Here is a 12320-nt window from a genome sequence, read left to right as displayed (position 1 = left end):
AGGGTGCGGCAAAAAGCTGCTTCTGGCTAATATTCTTTTCTGCTATATGATACATATTAGACTAATGTTCGGGCGGACAAGTCTGATTTCGGAGTACTGATGGTATTGTGCTCCCTGAACTAACCCGCCGCCGATGTGTCAAGCTCTAATAGCCGTGGGTAGTGTTGAGCATTCCGATACTGCAAATATCGGTACCGGCCGATATTCGCTGTATCGGAGTTCCGATACAGAGTTCCGATATTTTTACAATATCGAATACCGGAATCGGAAGTTCCTATAATGCAATGAGCCAGTTGTGTTAGCCATGTTAACTAATGGCATGGCTGTGATTGGCCTGCCGGGAGTCTGTGCGGGCCTGCCGGGAGTCTGTGCGGGCCTGCCGGGAGTCTGTACAGGCTGCATGTTGTATGAATGTTGTATATATGTAGTATGCATTTTTTTTTTTTTTTTTTACATTCAACACATTAGCTGGATGATGGGACTACTACTGTCCCATCATTGGCTAATGTGTCAATCACTGTCATTGTGGCAGGCATCGCCCGATGGGACTTGTAGTCCCATTGGACGATGCCTGCACACACACACAACTCCCGGCAGGCGGGCAGAGACCTCCGGCAGGCCCGCACACACACAGTCTCTGCCCACACTCTTCCCCCCTCCCAAACTGGATGTGCAAGGAAAGAAAGGGTTTATTTTTATTCCGATATTTGTGCCCCATTGACTTGCATGGGTTTCCGGTATCGGAATCGGTGATACCCGATATTTTTGGTGTATCGGTCCGATCCAATCCGATCCGATATTTCCCGATATCGGAAGGTATCGCTCAACACTAGCCGTGGGTCTTCGGTTTAGAATCCGCATCACCTGGCCAGAGTGCTGAGCGCTTACAAAGAGTCCCTTAGGGCTCTGTCCTGTCATCTTCTCACAGCCGGCTAATATTGAGGGGTGCTGTGAAAGGCTTACCTCCCCCTGTGGTTGTACTATAGGAAAAAACAACATGTCGGACAAGGTTTATCCACAGATTACACCACATCGCTGGGGTTCCCAGCAAGGGGATGCTTTGACATCAGATAGTAAACAGCAGTGGCCCCCAAACTTTCTTACCTTGGGAGCCACATTCAGCTCTGAGAGCATCACAAACCACGTCTAAAGGGTGATCTTGAGGCCACTTCTCCCAGTATTCAGATTACTGATATGACAGACAAAATTTCCCCAAAGAAACACCACCATGGCAGTCTCTACCTTCATCCAGGGGTTCCCACTTCACCCCCATGTCACATCCTGCTTCAGCCACCGGCTCTGACCGGTATGCTCTCCATTACCATACTTTATCTACCGCTTCACCTCTCAGACCAGTACACATACATCCACAAGTGCTCTTCTGTGCGGAGCTACTCACAAGAGTCCCCACCTGGGGACCTGCTTCATGGTCATATGATACCCCGGGTACTAAAGCACCAAGCGGTCTGACAGCTGCGAGCCACAGGTTGGGGAACCTGGGAAACATCATAAATGTCTAATAGACAGGGGCTCACCGCTAGAAACCAGACAGAAAATCAACAGAATGCTGCTCTCCTAAAGATAAGCAGCTACAGCAGGTAGTGAGCTGTGGTAACCGCTGCATTATCCTTTATGGAACGTCACCTCTGGCGGCCACTTTACATCAGCAATTGGGGTAAGTAGATACCGGTTCTTCCAGTTTTTGGGGTTTGTTGGGGTAGGAACATGATCTATTTATCAGGCATTCCTGCCGTACACAATAATGTTATATTGAGTGGGTCACACAGTTCCTATAAGCCTCTAAACTATTAGCGCGCAGTGATGGCACGGACACAGGGGTCATACACCAGCACTGGCAGGTGCAGGCTGTGTTACACAGACAACAACCCTGCTGTAATGGCCAGAATCTGCAATAAGTGACTGCGGCACATAAACCGTTAGAGGAAGGGTGTTCGCTCTTTTACCCCATTGATGACCCCCTGATACCACTCTGTAGATTTGGATACAATTTTTTTTTCTTTACCGATTGTGCTTCTAGACCATCTCCTTCATTCAGCAGTGTTTTATCACTCCCTACCATTGCCATTTTATTTGTTTAGAATGATCTATTCCTGAAGTGCTGTTGGTTTTCGGGGGGCTAGCAATGGCCTCCCACGTCTGCACAACTACAGCAGTGTGTGACATGGGTGGTCAGCAAATTTGGTTAAAATAAAATATATTATATAATAACAGTAGTAAATAATAATATAGTAATTAAAAAAAGTTATTATAAGCAGCATCTTTAAAAGGTCTAAACAAGGCCAAAATATGCAAGGACTTAAAGACTATCAAGAAAATCATTACAGATCAACAAATTAATAACCAAAAAGTGTGCGTGTGTGTGGGGGGATACGAAAGAGTGAAATTCCTTTTAGTGAATGTAATTATGGATTGTAATAAATAAAAAGTGTGGAAGTGGTGGACGGTGAGCTGGAATCATCATACCGGTGTGCTATTGGGGAGAAGACGAGCAATCATCACAATGAGTGGACTCTACATGACAGACAAGGACCATTAGTCATTTACCAGATGAAATCCTGGAGTCCTGTGTCCCCCATCCTCTGGCAGACCGAGGGGCTGTGCTGTTCCAGGGGGAGTTGGTGGCTTTGGGGTTGTTGGTGAGCCCTGGAGGGGGGCGAGGCAGCCCAGGGCTATTCCTGGACATCTGATTCTTCCACATCTTGTTAGAATGATGTGAGGGGTTGTGTCCAATGGGGTCTGGTGACCAGGTGGATTTATAGTCTCCAAACTTTGCTGAGAGTGCTTAAAAAAAAAAAAATTATATGAGACATGTTTCGTAAAACATCCTATTACATATGAAGGCGGATACAAACCGTGTCAGATTACACGGCTCTATGGAGGGCAATACCTGAAGTGCTGTGGATATTCTCTGAGGCACTGTAGGGCCAGGCACCAGGTGAAGGCAGCGAGGTGTTGAGGGAAGAAGTGGACCCTAAAATGTGAAATACCAGGAGATACTGGTTGTATTAGCACAGACTGGTCATTTATACAGCAAAGTATGTCAAATACAAGACCAGCAAGGTTACACTGCCCTCCTGTGGTGAAGCCGAGAATGCACTGCGGTCATGTAAATACCAAGTGCAGTTATTGGAACCACATATTAGTTGCGACTGTTAGTTTGTGGCCGTACACTGACCACAATGTGTGACCCTTCCCTAGCCTAAATGTCTCCACAAAATTGCCAATAATTACTTCATTAAAATGAGGACACTATGTATTTGCTGGGGATCGTGAACAAGAGTAACTTCATATAATCCTCATTTATAACTTGGGCTCTGTTTGCATCACACTTCTGCGCTTTAACGTGTACATTGGAAATATTTCCCACAATCTGTTACATAGATATCATTAGTCTATGGCTGAGCTTTATTTACAATATACCAGCATACAAAGTAAATGGAAGCCAAAAAAGCCTTGTAAACACCCAGCTTTACCTGTTGGGGTGTCCTGCAGTAGCTGGTGGTCAGTATCTACGATGGGAGATGGGGCTGGACCCCCTAGCACACTGCCAGGGGTAACATAAGGGTCGGATTCTGGGTCAATATTCTGAATTCCTTTCCATGGCACGCCTGGTTGAAACTCTGCAAAACAAAATGATAAAAAGCATGTACACAATGATCTTCGTTATAAGTAGTGTGGATGCGGCATGTTTTCCAGTCCAAACATCAACATTTCAATAAATGAAAACGAGGAAATCACTAATATTTCTCATACACAGAACTAAAAAAAAAAAGCATACTGCCACCTACATGAATCCATCTATCCACAACTATGGCGATTTGCTTACACTTTGTGGTTTTGTCCTGACTTATTCACAGTGGGGGGTCTGACTACTAGGACCCTCACTGATCGCCAGCAAGGGGCGCATTTCTTTCCATTAGAATGGACTGGAAGGCCCATGCTCGACCATCACTCCCACTCATTCCCGATGGGGCTGCCAAGTGCTGTGCTCGCCTTTTTCCAGCAGTCCCGTAGAGAATAAATGGAGCGATGTCACGCAGATCTCAGCGATCAGTAAGTCATCTCCTATCCTGAAGATGGGTGGTAAATGGGTTTTCCGGTGAAAACAAGTTAAGTCCTGAAATGTCCATTAGTATTATTGCAAACCCATGGAAACTGTGCATAAGTGCAGATTTCTAAGGTTTCTAGGATATAAAGGACCTGTGCAAGTGCAGAGTTACATGTTTGTCTTGCTTGTCTCAGTATAAGGCTTTGTCCACCATGGGTGCATGGCTTTCTATGGCAAGACAACAGCAGAGAACTTATAAGGCTACGTTCAGCATGCACAAGTTTCTTCTCTTTCACATATGAGACCGCACTAGCACAAATGGCGGACAAATCCTGTGCCCTTCTACCACGCAGACAAGCTCCTCGACCTGCACAGTCGAGGCTGATCTGAGAATGCTGATGTTCACATAAACCGAGCCTAAGAACGACAGCATGCTGACTATAAATGGCGATTGTGCTGCCTGTAAAAACTATAGTATACAGTGAAAAATCTATCAACTGGTTGGCATCAATTTCTGTCAAAACTATCCATAAATCAGCAGTTGACTTTACCAGCCTGTCTAGATTCTGAGGATTGAAAACCAATATGTAGAATGATTCCCGGCACCCACCTGGAGGCCAGCTGGTATTAATGGATTTGCTTCCCATTTTGCTTGAAGGAGGTGATTTGGCAGGTAACCAGCTGTCACCCGTTGGCCCTCCATGCAGTCCCACAGAATCCCCAGACATCATGTCATACTGGTTGTAGGGAGAACCCCCATGATTCTTCCCAGGAGGTGCAATGGAGCCTGAGACCAAAAGTAAAGGCAATTAGAAAAATATTTCTAACTCTTTATTCTTTAAAAGGAGTTTTCCGTGTAGAAATTCTTATTGGCTATGGGCTTACGATAAAATCACAAACTCAGCTGGTTATCAAAAAAACAGGTTTGATAAAAGACGTTACTAATTCTGAGCCGCCAAACGTTAACTTTTTTTTAAAATATCTTTCTTGAAAATATATACACTTTTTTTTTCTATCTTCCACAATACTGTAATGCAAGACAAAGGCTTACCATTTTTAGGTAGACTAACATCTTGAGACACTGATGAAGGCAACCCATCCATCATGGATGTCCACTGCTTAAATCGGGATTCTACCCCAGCCTCCTTTCCATAATCAACTCCACTTGAGCTAAAGCCTAAAAATGACGGAAATTATTTTTTAACTGCAAAAAAATAAATCATTTACCACTTTCAAAATCAGTTTTTCACCAAGGCAATCATTTATTTATATATTACGTAGATGAGACGAAAAGAAATGGAGCACTCACCCGGTCCTTCTTGTTCAATTTCTTTCATCCATATTAAATGGTATTCACATCTCAATAAGGTGCATAGTGCAGTGGAGTATAGACGCGTAGAAGAGCATTAACAGCGCGAAACGGCTGTAGTCTGTCACGCTTGTTCACCTGCTCACTCCCCTGCACACCGAACTATGCACCTTACTGAGATGTGAATACCATTTAATATGGATAAAAGAATATGAACAAGAAGGACCGGATGAGTGCTCCATTTATTTTCTTATCGTCTACGTAATATGTGAACACTGAAGAAGTCCTGAATTTTGAAGAGTGAGGAGTCATTTGTATTTAACGAAGCACAGTTATCAGCCAAGAGAATTGGTGCCTAATCTTCAAAGTTATTCAAATCACTTATTTATACATTTGGCACCATCATTAAAAAGCAGAATCTTTAGGGTTGGCCTCGAAAACTGTTCTACGACTCGTGCAAGTTAAAGAGGGACTGCATCTAGAGGTCACTACACCCAAATATATTCTGCAGTATGAGCTTAACACTGCTCCCATGACAGCTTTAATTGCTTACACCCCTACCCCACATTCCTAAGAGTAAAGCACTAACCTGATCCATATCCAGGCATGTGCCCTTTGGACTGCATGTCTGAGAGCCCTACAGGATCCAGATGAGACTTGGGACCAGCCGGATGAGAGGGAGAGTGCTTCATACCCGGCTGCCTCTGTTGTTGTTGCTGCTGCTGGAGGGCACTTACCATTCGAGCCAATTGCTGAAAAACAGGGATTTTTGTGAAACTCACCGTAAAATCCTTTTCTCTGAGACGCTCATTGGGGGACACAGGTACTGTAGGTGTATGCTACTGCCCCCCTGGAAGCTGACATGAAGTGGAAAAAAAAAAAAGGTTAGCTCCTCCTCCGCCGTATACACCCTCGCCCTGATTGCGGGCGGAAACCAGTTTAGTTCAAAAGCAGTATGAGAACAACAAAATCAGCCTTAATGCAAGTAACAATATGTATAGAAAATAACCACCTCAATGTCAACAAAAATGCACATTAATTAAATAAACAAGAGCCACCTTGGCTAATAGGGTGGGTGCTGTGTCCCCCAATGAGCGTCTCGGAGAAAAGGATTTTACGGTGAGTTTATCACAAAAATCCCTGTTTCTCCTTCACCTCATTGGGGGACACAGGTACTGTAGGACATCCTAAAGCAGTCCCTGGGTGGGAAGTTGACTCACCGATCCAAGCTACATGCACCTCCTGTCTAAAGGTGCGCCACCGCTGCTTGGAGAATTCTTCGACCTAGGCTCGCATCCGCTGAAGCCGGAGTATGGATATTGTAATGTTTGGCAAACGTGTGCAGACTGAACCAGGTTGCTGCCTTGCAAACCTGTTCTGTCGAAGTCTGGTGCCGAAGCGCCCAAGAGGCGCCCATTGCCCGAATAGAGTGTGCTCTGATCCCTGATGGAACTGGCGCACCTCTGATGTGGTAGGACTCCTGCATAGTCAAACGAATCCATCTGGCTATGGACGAGTTCGAGGCAGCGAGACCCTTCCTGCGCCCTCGGGGAGCATGAAGAGCGTGTCTGTCTGCCGAAAGGGAGCCGTCCGTGACATGTACCTCCTGAGGGCTCTTACTAGGTCCAACGTGTGAAGAGCCTTTTCCCACGCGGTGTACCGGTGCTGGAGAGAATGAAGGCAAGATAAGATCCTCATTAATGTGAAACGAGGAAACGACCCTTGGCAGACAAGGGGGGAGCTGGTCTGAGAACCACCTTATCCTGCTGCCAGCTCCGAGACCCGCCTGATGGATGTTATCGCCACACGATACACTACCTTCCAGGAAATGTATGACAAGTAGACATCCTGTAGTGGTTCAAATGGAGCTTCATGCAGAACGCTTAGGACCAGGTTAAGGTCCCAGGCGTTCAGTGGCGCCCTATAGGGAGGTACCAAGTGGGAGACTCCTTGGATGAAAGTTTTCACCTGTAAATTGGCAGCAATTCTGAGCTGGAACAGGACGGATAAAGCCGATATCTGTCTCCTGAAAGAGCTCGGGCCCAATCCTGAGTCTAGGCCGGACCGTAGAAAGGCCAAGATGATGGGAATAGAGAATCTCAGCGGAGGATAACCGCGGTCTCGACACAAAGAAAAAAACACCTTCCAGGTGTGATGGTAAATTCGCGCTGAGGTAGGCTTCCGGGCGCTAACCATTGTAGCCACCACCTCACGCCCAAACCCCGCCTGGGTCCGAATCCAAGATTCAACGGCCACGCCGTCAAACACAGGGCCCCTGAGCTCGGGTGCAAGACCGGGCCCTGGGAGAGTAGATCTGGGCGCTCTGGCAGTCACCAAGGAACGTCGGCAAGCAGCTGCACTAGACCTGTGTTCCACGCTCGACGGGGCCAGTCTGGGGCCAGCAGAATCGCTGAAATCCCCTCTGTTTTGATCTTCTTGATGACCTTCGGAAGTAGTGGCAGCGGGGTGAATAAGTATGGGAGGCGAAACTGGTTTCATGGCAGAACCAACGCATCCACGGCGATCGCCTGCGGGTCTAGGGACCGAGCGACAAACATGGGCACCTTGGCGTTCACCCTGGAGGCTATCGGGTCCACATCTGGTGTTCCCCACTGTTGGCAACTCTGCTGGAAGACCTCGGGGTGCAGTGACCATTCCCCGGACGCATGACCCTGCCGGCTGAGGAAGTCTGCTGCCCAGTTCGCCACGCCCGGGATGTGGACCGCTGATATCACCGAGTGGTTCTTTCTGGCCCAGTGAAGAACGTGCCCTACCTTGCGCATGGTTGCTCAACTGCGGGTGCCCCCTTGAAGATTGATGTAAGCCACCGCCATGGCGTAGTCCGACTGAATCCGGACGGGGCAGCCTGCTAGAAGGTGCTGAAACTGTTGCAGAGCCAGCCAGATCGCTCGTACTTCCAACAAGTTGATCGGGAGGCGTGCCTCCTGCGGCAACCACCGTCCCTGGGTCGTGTGGTGGTGAAAAACCGCTCCCCAGCCGAGGAGGCTGGCATCGGTTGAGACTACCATCCAAGGGTCTGGGGGAAAAGGTTTCCCCTGAAGCAGTGCGGAACTGATTGTCCACCACTCGAGTGACTGACTGACCTGAGAGGACAACCGGCACCGGTGATCGAGCGTGAATGGGTTCTTGTCCCAGGATGACAAGAGGGCGTGCTGCAGGGGGCGAAGATGAAACTGGGCGAACAAGATTGCTTCCATCGCTGCCACCATCTTTCCTAGTATCCTCATCCCGAAAACGGATGGTGTGAGGGACTGGTCTGTGAAGCGTCTGGACTCCCGGCCGGAGTGCTAGGGCTTTGTCTCGGCAGGTGCCAAGATATCATCCCTAAAAAGGGAATCCTCTGAGCTGGGACCGGGGATGATTTCTTCATGTTGACCAACCATCGTAAGTGGGAAAGAGACCCTCTCCTCGCATGCCCGAATTGAAGGGCCCTTGACCAAGAGGTCATCTAAGTAAGGCAAAACGACTATGCCCCGAGAGTGCAGAATGGCCATGACGACTGCCATGACCTTTGTGAACACTCTGGGGGCGGTGGCTAGCCCGGAGGGTAGCGCTGCGAACTGGAAATGTAAACCGCTGATGGCGAAGGGTAGAAATCTTTGATGCGGAGGGGAAAATGGGGATGTGCAGGTAGGCGTCCTGGATGTCGATAGTGGCCAAGTATTCTCCCTGCCCCATGGCCGATATAACTGAACGGAGAGACTCCATCCGGAAATGTCTGACCCTGATAAATTTGTTCAGGAGCTTTAAAGGTCCAAAACAGGCCTGACCATCCCGTCTTTCTTGGGGACCGCGAATAGGTTGGAATAGAAGCCCTGAGCCTTCTCGTGCTCTGGTACGGGAATAATGACTCCGTTGTGCTGGAGCAAATCGACGGCTCCTAGCAACGCCCTTGCCCGGGTCTCCCCTTTGGGAAGACGGGAGAGAAAGAACCGCTTTGGGGGGTACCTGACAAACTATCTTGTACCCTGAGGATACCAGCTCTCTCACCCATGAGTCATGTGCGACGGTGACCCAGACGTGGCGAACAAGAGTAGGTGGCCGCCTACTTTGCTGATGTTGCCTAAAGAATGCCTCGAGTCATTTGGCTGACACTCTCTGGGACCTGGTTCCCCTCGACCTGGGCTGCCAAGCACGCAATCTCCCCCAACGGGTTGGCTCTGAGACTTGTCGATCCCTCTCCTGGTTGGGGCGACTTGAAGCAGCGGAATTGGCCGCTGTAGTCCACCCGGGGTTGCGAAAGGCCCGAAAACGTGCTTGAAACTGGCGGCGAATTGGCGGTTTGACCCTTTGTTGAGGGAGAAACCCACTCTACCCTCCAGTGGCGTGGGAGATAAGCTGGTCTAACTTCTCTCCGGATAGCCGGCTGCACTGATAAGGTAGGGAAGTCAAGGACCTCCTGGAGGTTGAATCGGCCCGCCGTGTCCTTAACCATAAGGCTCTCCTTATGGAAATTGCGTTTGCAGCAGTCAGTGCCGCACAATTGGCCGCACCCAAAGAAGCATTGATTAAGTAGTCCCCAGCCATAGCGATCTGACTCACGATCTCTGATACCTCTGCCGGTAGCTCCCTATCCGGCAAGGCTCTGTTCAATGATTCAGACCAAGAAATCATTGCCTTGGCTACCCACATTGCCGCGAACGAGGGAGAGAGTGCTGATCCTGATGCTTCAAAAACTGAGCGAGCCAAGCTCTCTATGAGACGATCAGTGGGGTCCTTAATAGAAGAACCACTAGGTATGGATAACAGGGTTTTAGAGGCCAAGCGTGACACAGGTGGATCCACAGTTGGGGTTCCCGTCCATTTTTTACAGAGATCCGGGGAAAACAGATACCCTGCTTCCAGCACCTTCTGGCCTGAGAAACGCCTGTCTGGCCGTTCCCTGTGTCGTTGCACTATGTCCTCAAGATCTGGGTGAGTGCAAAAAACTATGCAGCCGCTTAGCTCGCTTAAATGACACCTTATGGCCTGAAGCCAGGGTGGAATCATCCTCAATCCCCAGGGTCTGATTGTCGGCTTCTATGAGGCTGTCCACTGTTTCTCGACACCCCGGGGTACCCAGAACCAGGGGTTCGTCTGAGTCATAATCTGAACTTTGCTCGCTCTCGACTGCTGGTGAGGGAAAGCGAGAAGCAGAACTCACGGATGCCGAGGCACCGGATGGACCGGGAGAAGCCGTGTGGGTTTGTTTCCCCCCCGTCTGCCTGGAGTGAGAGCGGCCCCTGCAGGCCGAAGGCTCCTGTGAGGTGGAGGACCCCACCAAGACAGGTGAGCCACTATCCCTGCCTCTATCTGGGGCGCGAAGGGACCCGATTGCTCTCGTAAGTGACGCCATAGACTGCGACATTGATAAGGCCCATTCTGGAACCCTGGGCTCGGTCGCAGGGGAGGGCTCCTGGGCGCGTTTGGAATCGCAGGCTTCGCGTAATCGCTTGCTCTGTGCCCGCAGGAAAGCGGCCCGACAAGAGATGCATGCCGCGTATAGGAATGTGTATGTTTTCGCTTTTCCGGAGATGCTGCATCTGCCAGGCATCAGTACTGCAGCCTGCTGGGGGGGGAGGAACACTCCTCATCTACCCACAACGTGACCTCTCAGGTTGGGGCGCAGCACTTACCCCAGTCCTGTGCCCCCCACGTGTCCTGGAAGTGTCGGGCGTTGCTCCATTCAAATAAGCGTGCGTCTCAGCTGCGGGCAGACTGACGGAAGACGACGTATCCTGGGCGGTACTTCTGGTTGAGGCCTAGCGCTGGTCCGAAGCCGGGAGCTCAATTTCTTCGGTGCCCGCCCAGGCCTCGGGGGGCGGGCCGACGGAAGTGACGCGAAGGGAGGCGGGACTTCTGTCCGTGGCCCAGCACCGGCCGAAGCCGCAGGCTGGATTTTCAGCATCTGCCCGCGAGGGGGGGGAGAACGCCACTGACCGCCAGCTGAAGATACACCGCCACGAGCGACGGGGGTGACTACCTTCGCCCGACACAACAAGGCTAAGGGCTCCAGCCCTGTGGACGCTGCTGCAGGAGCCCTCCCAAGCCATCCCCTCCGTGCTGATGCTTCAGCTTTCCAGCTCAGGTAGAGGGGAGGGGGGCCACATATAGGACGGTGCAGGCACCCTAGCTAGCTCCATCTAACCCCTTCAAGGGGTGAGGAGAGGGACCGTCTGCCGCCTTGCAGCACCGCAGTCTAGCATTGGTGGAGCAGTGGGGGCCGCACGGACTATGTTTGTGTCTCTGTACAGCCCATGGTTTCAATACCTAGGGGTGGTCAGGGCTAAGTACGGCATCATGTTCCACGTTGCGGGAGAGGATACGTGAAGGCGACACTCGCACGTGCTCGCCCGTTGTTGGTTTGGGGAAATCAGACCCTTTCAATAGGATCCATTGCCCCTGTCTCATCTTCATGGAAGGTAAAAAATAAAGTCTGGGAAAAAAAGACCAGACACGTCCCTCGTTGCGGGAGAGGATACGTTGAGGCGATACTCACACGTGCTCGCCCATTGTTGGTTTGGGGAGATCGGACCCTTTCAATAGGGTCCATCGCCCCATGTCTCATCTTCACAGAAAAAGGGAAAAAAAATAAAAAAAGTCTGGAGAAAAAAAACAAAACAGATGTGTGCCTCCAATGGACACTAAGCATGAACTGGTTTCCGCCCGCAATCATGGCGAGGGTGTATACGACAGAGGAGGAGCTAACCTCTTTTTTTCACTTAGTGTCAGCCTCCAGGCGGCAGTAGCATAAACCCACAGTACCTGTGTCCCCCAATAAGGCAAAGGAGAAAAAGCAGGAACAAGCAAATCAATGACGTACAATGCTGCAGAAGTAGAACTGATCTGCATCGCTACAGAAGACAACTAAAAAGAAGCAAATAAATTAAACCCTTAGATGTCCCAACTAATAGCTTCAATGGCAACTAAGTGGTTAGACTG

General features: G+C 49.7%; 1 protein-coding gene across 4 annotated transcripts in view; it reads right to left on the bottom strand.

Annotated features, from left to right (window-relative positions):
* Nucleotides 1–12320, bottom strand: part of TNRC6B (trinucleotide repeat containing adaptor 6B) — a 165994-nt gene that overhangs the window by 21217 nt on the left and 132457 nt on the right. For all 4 annotated transcript variants that reach the window (XM_073549598.1, XM_073549597.1, XM_073549600.1 and 1 more), the window contains 6 exons: nucleotides 5968–6130; nucleotides 5121–5246; nucleotides 4680–4856; nucleotides 3495–3641; nucleotides 2909–2992; nucleotides 2566–2802 (listed from right to left, as the gene is read on the bottom strand). In XM_073549598.1, coding sequence (XP_073405699.1) covers nucleotides 2566–2802; nucleotides 2909–2992; nucleotides 3495–3641; nucleotides 4680–4856; nucleotides 5121–5246; nucleotides 5968–6130 — 934 coding nt within the window. The remainder of the gene's footprint in view (nucleotides 1–2565; nucleotides 2803–2908; nucleotides 2993–3494; nucleotides 3642–4679; nucleotides 4857–5120; nucleotides 5247–5967; nucleotides 6131–12320) is intronic.

This window comes from Dendrobates tinctorius, unplaced genomic scaffold (assembly GCF_039654945.1).
Source record: "Dendrobates tinctorius isolate UK_male_01 unplaced genomic scaffold, ASM3965494v1 ptg000159l, whole genome shotgun sequence".
NCBI lineage: Eukaryota > Metazoa > Chordata > Amphibia > Anura > Dendrobatidae > Dendrobates > Dendrobates tinctorius.
Note: the sequence above shows the minus strand (reverse complement) of the source record. Positions and strands in the feature narration are given on the sequence as shown.